General features: G+C 36.4%; 1 protein-coding gene across 5 annotated transcripts in view; it reads right to left on the bottom strand.

The window, feature by feature from the left end:
• Nucleotides 1-312: 312 nt before the first annotated feature.
• The window catches only part of FER (FER tyrosine kinase), a 177,080-nt gene continuing 163,442 nt past the window's right edge, over nucleotides 313-13,950 (bottom strand). For 4 of the 5 annotated variants that reach the window (XM_035888436.1, XM_009648673.2, XM_035888437.1 and 1 more), the window contains 3 exons: nucleotides 10,218-10,372; nucleotides 6,445-6,567; nucleotides 313-4,661 (listed from right to left, as the gene is read on the bottom strand). In XM_035888436.1, the coding sequence (XP_035744329.1) occupies nucleotides 4,519-4,661; nucleotides 6,445-6,567; nucleotides 10,218-10,372 (421 nt within the window). In that variant the 3' untranslated portion in view covers nucleotides 313-4,518. Of the gene's footprint in view, nucleotides 4,662-6,444; nucleotides 6,568-10,217; nucleotides 10,373-13,950 lie in introns of those variants that run through there. The other variant, XM_035888439.1, reaches the window with a different exon arrangement.

The raw sequence follows: 13,950 nt of genomic DNA, 5'->3' as shown, positions 1-13,950 counted from the left end.
TTGTTACTGATGATTGTTTAATGACTCATTCTTTTACAGTAAATCTGCAGAAGGAAACTATAGGAAAATGTTTTTAATAGAGTTGATGTTTCAAATTTACTAGATTGCTCTTAAAAAACTCATGGTTGGTTGGAACTTCAAGAATACCGGACTTGCCCTGTACTTTCTAATTACTAATTAAAGTCCTGTATGCCTGAAAGTGAAGGACTGCATGAATATGATTCTAAGAAAAAAATATGTATCTTGATTGGTAGGAGGGGTATTCTTTCCTCCTCATTTTCTTTTGTGCTTGAGGAAAAAAAAAAAATTCATGAACTCTTCTTTTAATAGCAAATTATTTTATGCTCAGTCATAAAAATCTTACAAATCCAAGTACACTGACATAACATTTCTACTGCCTACAAACAGGACAGCTGTTACAGAAAGTGGACTCTCAATTAGCCTCTTTCTTTTTATTCCATCTTTCCAATGAGTTATCGTTACTTGTGACAACCAGCCATTTTCAGAACTACTGCTCTTGAATACCACGTTTGATGACGCTATTTACCCACTAACTCATCCCTTCAAATATTTCACTGTTTCAAGTGCATCAGTGGCACTGTCATTTAAAGGACATGACAGCAAGAATAATGGAAACAGGGGTAGTAGTTAATCACTATTGTTTATATCCATGCAGCAGCACATCTGGGAAAACTGGGGAGGGGGAGACATTTCTGACTGTTTCTGAGAGTTGCTACTCTGTGACCTCAGGAAAGTGGTTTTATTTTTTCTTTAGTATCTTTACAATGGGTGCAAAAGGGATAACAAAATAGTTCTAAGAGATAACATGGATAACCATGGTTTTAGTGATGTGCTTGTAGGATTTGAGTAAGCATAACAGGTAGTGAAAGACACGGATCAAAAAATACTTAAGTATGAATAACTTAATATTTTCTTAAACAATTTTCTGTTTCTCATCAGTAAGATCAGGCTTACTTTACAAACTGCAGTTCTTATTGATAGCCTTTTGGTGATGCATGCTCCAGTAGTAACTTCCAATAAAAATATTAAGCAACTCTGAAAAAAGGCAAATTTTTGTTAAGAAGAAATGCACATAACTGCAGTTGCTAAATAAAAAAAAAATTTCATTGTTTCACTCAAAACTAATGAAAATGTACAATTCAAAGAGAATGTCTTGGTGGGACACTGACTCTACAAGGTCACACTTTGCTGAAGCAAGGTTTGTTTTCAAACAAGACACTTTTCACTGTTTTACTTTCCAGAAAATTGAAATGCTTAGGAATCCTCATAATTTCACTGATGACTGAACTCTGAAGCTAACATGTGTGCTTAATTTCTACTGAAAACAAACAAACAAAAACTTTTGCCCTCCAAACAATCTTTCTTAACATGATAAATGTAATTCCTTGGACAAAGATGAAAGTAACAGATAATCTGTTGAAGTCCATCTCATGTAACAGGCTGATGTATTTCTACTTGACCCTTAACAGTATTCAGAGTTTCTCCCATTTAACAGCATAAAAAAAATCAGGATTCCCTCAGGCTTCCCCTGGTTGCGACACTGCCAGTGTAAGAACCTACCTGAAACTACACTTGCAAACGAGACCGAGTCTCAACTTTTATGTAGGTTCTCCAGGATAAACACAGTATACGAGCCAGATGACCAGTATCTGGCTAACTGATGAATAATGCAAGACTAAGTCATCAAAAGTCCACAGAAAGCACATATGGCAGCTTTGGTTCTTGAATACCACATCTTTCTTTTAAATATCACTGTATGGTAGATTTGTTTGTGAACTCCCCTGTGAGAAGTTTACAGAAACTTAAAAACAGTATCTATAGGCATGGATTCCACTTCCTATATTGTATAACTGCAATAATTACAAGTAAGACATGATGAACAAATTCTGCCACAAACTATCAAATTAACCATAAGAAAACAGTTTAAATAGCTGACGAGACATGTACCTGTGTTTAAATTTATTCTATACCTATAAACTCATTCTGGTATTCTTACCAGAGTTACCATTTTTGAACTGATGCCTACTTCAGGGATTAATAATAAATTTTCTCGCTATTGTAGAAATCACATTTTAAAAAGTCTTTAAATTTAAACAGAAGTGTGATATGAATTACAAATGTTAACTACTTCAGAATAAAATATGAGTACAATTTTTATCTTTCCATGAGAATCAGGATGGTGACTGGTTAAGACAAATAAAGCAGCATTTTATTTTATAAAAATAAAACAGTATTTCTTTGCTATCAAGATGGCATATAGCAAAGAAAGAGTTCATCTCTTTCATAGCAGAAAAAGATTAACTCTCCAGAGAAACAATGAATGCTGACAGAGGAGACACCGTCATCCTTACTTGCGGACTTTAGTGATGCATATATAAGGACAGTGATGCAATTGGGTGAATCTTAGATTTTTCAAAATGATTGTGGAACACTCCTTAAATCTCAGTACACTTGCACTCGCATTAGCATACTAGCAAATTAAGGCACAAACTTTGTGTACTACTTAAAAGCATACAAGCTAACAAGAATGTTTCCCATTTCTCTTGGAAAATATCTTTGGGCTACTTGGAAGTACAGAACTAAGTAAATATATCCAGTATGCTTATAAGGAAGTTTAAATTTATGCCACCAAGTTCTCCAAGTACTATACCTTTATGGGTATGTATATGCTTCCTTAGCTCCAAGAAAAAAAATTAGTTTAGAAATGCAAGAAGCACTCACCATTCCTTATACTTGGATGCTGACAGCTCCAGCTCAAATACAGATGGTGTGCTCCAGCAGATCATTCATTGTTTTATTTGGATGCCAACTCGAATGCAACAGACAAACTCTTCTAGGCTACACATATTTTGGTCACAGATAGCCCTTAAACTTTACCACTCACTACTACTATAAATACACTTCAGAGAGCAAAAACGTTGTGGACAATAGAAAAGTCACCTTAATAAAAGTGTAATGTAGCCACTGACTTCACTACATCTCAATCCCACTGTAACAATAAAATATAGGGCTAATTAACATTCCAGATGCTGTGTTACTTACAGTTCCTGCTTCTTACTTGCATTGGCAGCAACTGGCATCCCTTAATCTGAAAAATTTTAGTTAATTCTTAGAAAAATTTTAAGCACCTTAACTCTGGAACTCAGACCAGCATAATGTAACTTGTTCCTATTTCTATGTAGGGCTCTAGAAAATAATTCCAGCCGCAAAGAGGACCAGAGCCAGACTAACAAACTATTCCTTTCCTCCCTCCCCTAGCTAGTATTCTTTCTGGTGGATTTTTTTTTTTTTTTTAAATATAGACAAGGTTTTTATTCCTGGTGGCATTTAAAACTTGCGTGTCCCCAGTCTTTTGAAATCTGATTGCAATGATTTAAAAAAGTTAGACAGTTAGTATTTCTACTCTGCCTTGCTCAGCCTGTCAGAGGCTTTAAACATACTTCTTTATTTTGGTTTCTTGAACAATTTCCTTATGCCATACAGAAGTAGTATTTTCCTTTGGACGCTATGCATGGGATGTACTTTTGTTTAGCATAAACTTTTCTAGGCTCCAGCTGCATTCTGGGAATTATTACCAATTTAAGGGAAAAAAAATCAGGATTAAAAGTGAATCTAGGAATTCTCATTCTTTCCTCCTCTAAGATCCGTGATATTTGTTATCTGCTGCTATCATTAGTAAACCTCTTTCTGTTGGCCTACTGCTTTTTGGAATGCAGATGATTTGCAGTATTTCTTAACATGTGTAGTCAAGACTTGATACTGGATTTTTTCTTTCTTAAATAAACATACGTCATTGTAAAGGAGATATTACTTAATTCTGATGGCTTTGTAGCAAGAAAAGGCATGGCTTAAGTAAATCACATCAAAAGTCAAAAGTATTTACTACAGTATGGTAAGAAATGCACAAGCAACTAAATTTTCTACAAAAGAAAATTCTGGATTTCACTGTTCAGTAAGCACATTTGCATCCAGAATCTAACTGACCTTCATCCTTAAAACAAAATACCAGTTGCAGAAATAATTCAAAACATATAAAATTTTCTAGTTGAAACACTTGTCAAAACTCTATTCAGTTTTAAGGGCAACATGTACGACAGTCACCACATTAGAGTGCTGCTGGTGTTGATATTTGGGGCAGGGACAGCAGAGTGAGAACGTAGCTTGAAGTAGAAAACCTCTGAAAAATGTCACTAGCAGTTACTTGCTGTAAAACAGATAGAAGCCACAGTCCCTTAATTAATGTGCTTTTCTATTTACATATAACCTAAATGACAATATTACTGTGACTGGATATATAGCATTCTGCAGTATATGTCTTTAATGCAGGTGTAGACATCATTCAAGATGGTAAACATGTATATAAAAAACCAGTTAATTTCAAAGTAATCCTAGAAGAATATTGCAAATAATGTTGTATAAACGCATAGTGTTTGAGGGGAAAAAATTACTTCACTGGAAAATAAAGTCCCATACATTGAATTTGGCACTTGCTTGTCACTATGTCACTTTCTTTTTGATTGAAGACAGCTCTTTCTGAATCTCACTGAATTTTGGCCGGTTTTCTGGTTTGTAGTCCCAGCACCTCTGCATTATTTTATATATTTCTTCTGGACACTTTTGTGGTGCTGACATTCGGTAGCCTGGTACACAAAAGAAAGGGTAAAATATTTAACACTGAAAACTGGCACAGGTTGCCCAGAGGGGTGGAGATATGGAAAAGCTATCTGGGAGTGGTCCTGGGCACCCGACTTTAGGTGGCCCTGCTTGAGCAAGAGGGTTGGACCAGATGGCCTCCAGAGGTCCCCGCATCCCTCAGCCATTCTGTGACACTGATCCTGTGAACTGTTTACCACATGTAGCTCTCTGAGGAAAATGACAGGCAGTGGACAGTAAAGTGAGTGGGCCCATAGGACTATAGCTAAATGCAGCTCCACGACTCCAGACCTACTGCACAGGTCTCTGCATCTCTCCTTCTAAAGCTGAGTATAAATGACACTGGCCTCATACAACAGATAAATCTGAGAAATATTTTTTCTTTGTTATATTGCATGCACCTGCTCTAGGTGCTGGATTAATGCATGTAACTTCAAAGGAGAACGGCTGGGCTCTAGGACACTTACAGACAAGATAATATGAAACGATTTTAAATTCCTTTCCTTCACAAAGTTTCCCCTAGAAACTAGTTCTGCAAAACAGTGACAGCACCAACTGCTTTTGTCCTTAAAGTGAAGTGATTCTATATAGTTATTTAGAATTTAAATTATCCTGGCTTAAAGCAAGCATTCAAATGACTAAATATACTGAAGGCTCTTACTGATTGAGTAACTGAGATAGATAAGATCGGGAAGACAATGTGGGGTGTCTTAGCTGACTATCCTAACAGGAGAGCTATTATATACTGAAAACCAAGAAAACAGGCTGATGAAAGAAATTAAAATTCCATAAATTCTATTAAAAAAAAAAAAAGAAAAAGAATTGCCGGATGGACTGACAGGACTATTTTCCGCACAGTATAAATAGTTGAAAAAGCATAACCATACTTCTAAATCTTTGAATTTTATCAATTTCAAGAGATTATTATTCTCAGTGGTTTAAAACAGATTCTCAGTACTTGGGTAGTAAGACTTGTTTTTACAAACACTCCTCTGCTCTGGAAAACATTGGATTTTTTGATTTGGCCTTTTAAGGAGAAACTTTGATAGGCATCTACAGTGCTTATACCAAACACTGGCAATCTGTATAAATCAGCAAACTAGGTTGGGTTTTTTTTTGAACATTTAGCAGTTTTACTAGCTTAGAACCTGTTTATGAATTGCACAGTAGTACTTGGTAGAGAAGGAACAGTTCTGAAATGCCGCTAGAGATGATGAAAATAAATCAAAGTCCTGAAATCTTGCTCACAGTTATTTGCTACTTTAAATAAAAGCCTTTTGATTATTTTGTAAAAGAGAAATGTGGCTTTCAACGCTCAACTAGCTTACCACTCTCCACCATAATTGCTGAATTTTTGTCTGAAATGTTTTAATAGAGAAGAGAATATGATACAGATTTTTTCTTCTGGCAGTTTAGAATATTTATACCTGCATTAGCATAATCTTAAATAATTCATTCTGGTCAAGCGTCTGCTTTGCACAGCAGTAAATCCCTCCTTTCCATCTCACCTTTTAGCTCTGCAACAATGAAAGTCAGCATGCTGTAAGTCTTCTGTCCTTTAAGCCACTGGTCAGTATATTCCTTTTTTCAAGAAGCCTATATATCACACTACTCCTCCCAAAAAGTCAGATTCAGCAATTAAAAAATTTCATAATATTTTTGCTAAAGTTACTGGGTAAGTCCTATGTTATATCTTTGCTATTATATACTGTATGCACTACATACTTATGGACCTATACAGCATTTCTTTCACTCCCTACAAATAACTACCTTTCTCGACTTGTTCTCGTGCTTGTTGGTTGGTCATTCCAGGGTACGGACATACTCCTAAACTGAAGGTCTCCCACAGAAGGATTCCAAAGCTCCATACATCACTCTCAGATGTGTATCTCCCTAAGAAAAGGAGAGAAAACCTCAGCTTAACATACAGAGAAATTAATGTTTCATATAATTATGGCCCCAAATTTTCTGTAAAGGTAAACGGTTATATTTGACAGGCTTTAAGCAGAACAAAGATGTAGCTGCTAATAATACATTCCGCAGGTATCGTAGTCTCCTGTATTTCAAATGATAATCAAATTCTCTTAAGGTCAATACCTAGGAATAATCTAAACTAACTTAAAAGTTCTACAAACTGACAGATCTTACCAAGTCAGTTATTTTTCATGGAAGTAAAGAATCTCTTGCCTTCTTAATGTACAAAAGTATTTTTTCTTTTAATATAAAAGTACAGAAAAATCACATTTCCCCCCCCCTTGTTTATAATCGCTTTCAATTCAAAAGATACTTTTAAAAAAATTACCTTTCTCAGTTCCCTAATATAGCATGGCAATGAGTATTCTGAGTGGAGCTACCACCAACCCAGTTTGTAACTGCGGAGAGGGCCTGGTTTTCACACTTTGAGAAACTGTTCTGCGAAAATGAAAGTATAGTTGCTTCAACTTGTTTAATTTGGACTCTGAAGAACTGATGTACCCAATCAGTTAAAGAAAAAGAAAAAAATCTGGTCTGCTGGTTCCATTGTCTTCAACTATGCTTCAGAGATAGCAAAATACATAACCGATAGGTAATTTAATTCCAAACCTTTTTGTGTAATGAAAGCTTTATATTATGGGAGAAGGAGAGATCTTGGAGCAAATATTTCTATAGTCCCTGATGGTTTCACGCTATGAAGGATAGATTCACATCAGAAAGGTAAGGTCCCTAGCCCTTTGCAGCAGGATCTGTGAAAATGTTACCTTAAAAATCCATTTTCAACATTATTTTCAACATTTTTCATGACTGTTTTTCTTTGTTCCATACTATTATATAGGTGTATATATATGTATATATGTCTTTATATACGTATGCTTGTGAATGTATTGTTTGTTCATCTTTAATCGTTAAACAAATGAAACTAAGCCACTTCTGACTAGAAAAAAGGAAAATACATGTGAATTATAGTGACAGTTGGTGATATGACAACTGTTCTGACGTCAGAAAGTTCAGTTTACTGTTCAACTATCACTTCCAGCTGTGCTACATGAGCTTGTGTGCCTCATAGATGGCAATTATGGAGATTCACTCTGCTCTTTGTAGTAAGATTAGTTTTCTTGTCTATGTATCAACTCTCTTCAGAATTTGGCATCCAGTAATTTAACACTTTTCACTGAAATCATTCAGTAGATACAAGATAGGTGATTAGCTTTTTTTAAAGAAAGTACAAGTTCTGCAGGGTTAATTATCTTTTCCACTACGACATTATCTGGGAAAAAGAAGAGGCCTGTCCATTCACAAAAAAACCCTGCCTTGTGGTAATTTATTAACGTGACAAACTACTCAAATGTCATGTTGAAAAACATACATATTAAATGTGTATCTTAATTTTGAGAGAATGGGAAGCAAAAATACCCTACACTTGGCCTAAATATGTAATTTTATTAGGAGCTTTTAAAACACTTTTTTCCTTTTGCTGGAAGTGATGGAAATTATATCACTCCAAGCAAAAGTAATGGTGTGGAATGGCACTGAACAGGACCCGCTTAACCAAAGCTTCAATCTCCCACAAGCTCCAGTAGCATCACAATTTTGCTTATGACTTCAGACATAACTCCCTAACCACTCCACTTGCCCTAATCTGTTTTCTAGACTTCATAACTTGTGGTTTTTTAATTTTATTTTTTTTTTAACTTCTATTAGTTTGTCATATACAGCGAATTCAGAAGTGACTAAAAAATGAACTATGTGTTTTCTTAAGCACTGTGTCATTCATGTAATGGCCAAATGACCCTATCCCTCATTTTCTTCCAACCCTTAAATCCTGCCATTAAGAAGCGACATGAACAGTGGTTGTCAACTAGATTTGAAATATTGCAGATTTAGTTCTATTTCACTTTGATATCCTTAAATACCTTCAGCCTTACCTACCCAAATTAATGCAATACTTATGACCATATTATTAGGATGGTAAAAGGTAAAAACCGAACCAACTATTTTTAGTGACATCTTTCAATGGAGTGAAAAAAAATGATCCTTCAAAATCACACAGAAGCCTTCTATGATATTTTGGAAGTTGCCTATCAGACTACTGAACCATCACCAAATGTTTGAGAGGGCTTATTGCCCAAACACTGCAGAAAATCACTTAAAGCTGCCCGAGTATGTATGTATTTTAGGAAACACAAAATAAGTAGATGTCAATCAACTGTCTTCTCTTGTATTATGCAGAGAAAAAGTCTCAAAAGAATAAGGTGAAGGTGTTGTCACAAAGGCCTGTTTCCTGCTTAATGTAGTGCACTGGACTGCATATAGCTATGAAGGATAGGTTTCCATTATATACCAAATAAACTGTACACATTTCTGAAATAACAAAAATAAAAATTCAAAACATCTTTTATAGTGGAATAAACATCCAAAATAGAAAAGTGTGTTCCCCAGTGAACACTAGTAACACTAACACATCTTAGAGTAATTGATAATACAGGATCAATTACTGTAACTAAATTTATTATTAGCCTTCCAAAGGAAGATCTGCTTTATTTATGTTTTATATTATATTAACACATATTAGTATATATAGTATTATATACAGTATATTAGTATATATGGTGTGGACATGTATATGTAGTATTATAGTATAATATTTATATAAGTATGATATATTATGTGTTATGGCATTAACTCCTGCAAAAACACTAATGAGAGGAAGTGTTTTGATAAATCATAAACGTAAGATTTCCAATGCATGATTTTAAAAATAAGCTTTAAGAGATGGCAGAAATATTTATAGACACTTAAAATGAAGAATTTAAAACACTTTTTTCCTAAGTGTTCAACTAAAGAACTGTTTCAGAGAACTACATCCAAAACATGGCTTCATTCATTCAGTATGCTGCTTCTTCACAGCCCACTCTACTCAGAATAACTTACTTTTCAAGTTTCATATAAGCTAAAAAGCTAAATACAGCAGCTTCTGTTTCTGTTCTGGAACTATTACCCATGTAGTATGGACCACTTTCCTCAATCAGAAATAATGTTGTTTTTTTTTTTTTCCTGGGATAACAGCCTAGCAATATATAAAAATGCAGGTAAAGAATAGCTGCAGTTAAAAATAATATAAATCAGTGCCTATACTTTTCTCCAATGCAATGATTTATCCAACAGAATGTTCTAGCATGTCAACACTTTCTGTGGTTTTCAAAGAGATGCTAGAAGAATCACTTCCATAAATATGAAGAACTTGCCATTCATTTTGCTAACAATTACAATTTAGATGACTGACTAGATAATCTACTAGAATGAGTCAGCAACATAACCAAAGCATTATCTTATTGCTGCATAACAGCAATTTTGAAGTTGCTGCCTTATTCTTTTTGAAGGCAAACTAGTATTTTATATATAACTTAAATAAGACTGAAATATTAAAAATATTTTAAACATTATTGATTCGAACTGGGCACTAGGAATATATATAAACTCAAATACTGCCCATGGCATAGTCCTGGTGCTCCTTGTGCTGTTTTACATTATTTTTTTCCCCCAAGAAGATACAGGTATGTCCTTACCATAGTTGAGAGCTTCTGGAGCAGTCCACTTGATAGGAATCTGCTTTAGGCCTGACGATGAGTACACGCCATCATCCTCTTGCCGGGACATTCCAAAATCACTTATTTTCAAAATGTTGCTTTCACCTACCAAGCAGTTCCTTGCAGCCAGGTCTCTAAGTTAGAACAAGAAATAAACCCCCATATTTTTATACATTTGAAAGTACTTGAATCCATTTAAAATGGCTGAGCCCCTTGGCCCAGGTGGTGGTGCCTCATGAAAAATGTTTAAGAAAGGGTAAAAAATGCTGCACAGCAGTTGTAGAAAAGAGGAATGAGGGAGGGGGGGAAAAAAAAGTGTGAGAAATAATCCTGTGAACACCAAGGTCAGTGAAGAAGTGGGGGGAGGAGGTGCTGTGGATGTGGGAAGGGTACGGGCACCAGAGCAGAGATTCCCCTGCAGCCCTTGGAAGCACCCACACTGGAGACTGTATCCCCAGGGAAGGACCCATGATGGAGCAGGGGAACAGTGTGGGGAGGAAGGAGCAGCAGAGAGGAGTTGTTATGGACTGACCACAACCCCCATTTCCCATTCCCCTGCACCCCTTGGAAGGGGAGGAGGTGGAGGAGACAAGAATGAAGCAGTGAAGGTGAGCCTTGGAAGAAGCAAGGGGTGGGTGAAAGGTATTTCAGTTTTTGTCTTTGTTTGTCACCACTCAACTTTATTTTAATTGGCAATAAATTAAATTAATGTTCCCCAAGTTGAGTCTGTTTCGCTGTGATGACGATTGGTGAGTGATCTCCCTGTCTTTATCTTGATCCACAAGCTTTTCTGTCTTATTTTCTCCCTGTCCTCTTGAGAAGGGAGAGTGAGAGAGCAGCTAGGTGAGCACCTGGCAACCAGACAAAGTCAACCCACTACAACTGCCTTCCCAGGTCACAGAAATAAACCTGCACATTAACAAAACAGATTTTAAGCAAAATGAAACAGAATTTGAGAAAGCACCCCGAAGCACGTTCCCATAATTATGAAAGACAGTGAGATACCAGAGAACTGTCTCTATCTTCTCTCTGCCCGTCTTATCTTAGTATTAGAGTTTACATCAAAAATTAAAAGCTACTCCATATTACAGGAGAAGGAATTTTGGCTCATTGATGGATGAGAACCTCAGAAAATCAAACCCCTCCTTTCCATCCCTCCATCTCAAACGTTTTCGATTAGGAGACAGCCTGTAGTAGTACCTGATAAAAGACCTACTGTAGCTTCTCTACAGCTTCCGTTTGGAATAATAATACGTGTTAATAATACACTATTAACATGCTATACGTATATTACATTTCATTGTTTCACAATGTATTAAAATACTACATAATAAAATATATATTACTATTCCCATCTTAATGTAATAAAATACAAGAAATTTTTGAAGGGAGAAAAATGTTAAGCAACAGAATTAAATCTATAACATTAGGAACATTATGGGCAAAATATTTTTTAAACTAAATTTACAATGTTTGTTTTCAGCTTAAATAGCTAATATGCTCACAAATGGCTTGTCTTATGTGAATATTCCAGAGTAACTACACTAGCTTTAATGTTTTGGATTGGAGCTGCACCATAGTTTTGAAGTGAATCCCCTGAGCACTTAATACACATCCATTGGTTTTGAAGAATGATTTTGGTGCATGCAAACTAGATTATTCTTGGAAGAAACTAACCTAGAACTCTGCCCATGGTGTGCACCAAATTTGTTTCTACAGCTAACACAGAAAGAAAGGTCTGAACCAATGACAAACAGCTTCAAATGCTATGCATGGTGGACACATTCATGACAAAAGGCTGAACTATATTTAGTCTAAAAGTCTTGAGCCATATATAAGGATGTTAAAGCTTGTATATCTACAACTACTTTGATCAACTGATCCATATTGAGATTGCTTTACATTAATTGATATGTAGACAGAGCCTATGTTTGACAGTAAATACTATAACTTGTTTTATGACATTTGACATATTTGACTCACACGACTTTTCTGCCACTAAGAACATTTATGGCCCTTGAGCTTGATGCTACAGTGATATAACCATATTTATTCTTGCAGTTAGAGAGGATGGACCACGTAAAAACAAGCCTGAAGTCACAGTCTCCAGATGAAGATATGCACAAATACATAGAACAGCTCAATATGCACTATGTTACATAGTTTGAAGTTAGCATGGGGTATTGTTTGGTGAAAGTTTGGGGCTGCAAAACAAAATCAACTCATTATTGCTTATATTCAAGTCTGTAAAAAATATCACCATGAAACTTCAAGGATTTATGGCTTATGTTCCAATCATACTTTAGTAATTAGGTTTTTTATTGTTTTACGAAATATAGTCTAGATTTTGTGACAGATGCACAGAAGGGCTAGAAAAAGTAATGACAACATATCTCAAAGAAAATTTAGAGTTAATTAAAACCATGGACAACTTCCTACCTGAGTCTGACTTAGCATTTAAACTTGTTCTGAGTCAGATTAAGACAAAGCTATATACTGAGCTGTATTAGGTTCATTCCTCATGCAGAAGTCTGATTATTAGGGAAAATGTAGCATAAATAGTACACATCACGATGCTTGCAAACAAAGATTACACTCGGTTCACATAATTTTTGTCTGGTTTGTATGTTACAGTTTTCTTTCAGAGTCATCTAGATAAAGTGTTTTTTTGTCATTACTGAAAGTTTACAAAAACACTTCCATGAAAATCAAACTGGTATTTGAGAAAGTTGGTAAAAATTGTGATACTATGTTCAGCATATACGTAAATTAACACTAGAACTTCTGAAAGACCACAGACACACAAAGCCTTTGCTTCATGAGACAGTGGTTTTCAAGCTGTTAGCTGGCAGTGGGTTGCAGAATGATACTACTCAAGCTGCCACACTGCATAAGTGCCAAGGGAGGAATCATGGGCCAGTTGTTAGCTAATGGCCCACAACTTGTGTGGGTGGACACAACTGTCAAGTCTACCATCAATCTTTCTAGGCAAATTGCTTCTTTCTTTTTGTCTCAGTTTGTATCAAATAGAGAAGCATTTTCATTGCCATCTTCCACAGAATATGAATAGAATTTTATGGAATAGCGAGTGCCAAGCTATTAACAATAGGACAGAAAAGGATGCATCATTTTGACACTGTCTCCCATAATACCCTCATAGGGAAGCTCAAGAAGTGTGGGTTGGATGAGTGGACAGTGAGGTGGATTGGGAACTGGCTGAATGACAGGGCTCAGAGGGTTCTGATCGGCAGCACAGAGTCTAGTTGGAGGCTGGTAGCTAGTGGAGTTCCCCAGGGCTCAGTGCTCAGCCCAGTCTTGTTCAATTTATTCATCAATGACCTGGATGAGGGGACAGAGTGTACCCTCAGCAAGTTCGCTGATGACACAAAACTGGGAAGAGTGGCTGATATGCTGGAAGGCTGCACTGCCATTCAGCGAGACCTGGAGAGTTGGGCAGAGAGGAACCTGATGAAGTTCAACAAGGGCAAGTGCTGAGTGCTGCACCTGGGGAGGCTGAACTCCAGGCACCAGTGCAGGCTGGGGGCTGACCTGCTGGAAAGCAGCTCTGCTGAGAGGGACCTGGGAGTCCTGGTGGATGACAAGATCACCATGAGCCAGCAGGGTGCCCTTGTTGCCAAGAAGGCCAATGGCATCCTGGGGTGCATTAAGAGGAGCGTGGCCAGCAGGTCGAGGGAGGTTCTCCTCCCCCTCT

This window comes from Egretta garzetta, unplaced genomic scaffold, assembly GCF_000687185.1.
Source record: "Egretta garzetta isolate BGI_Z169 unplaced genomic scaffold, ASM68718v1 scaffold271, whole genome shotgun sequence".
Lineage (NCBI taxonomy): Eukaryota > Metazoa > Chordata > Aves > Pelecaniformes > Ardeidae > Egretta > Egretta garzetta.
This window is presented reverse-complemented; position numbering and strand designations above follow the sequence as displayed.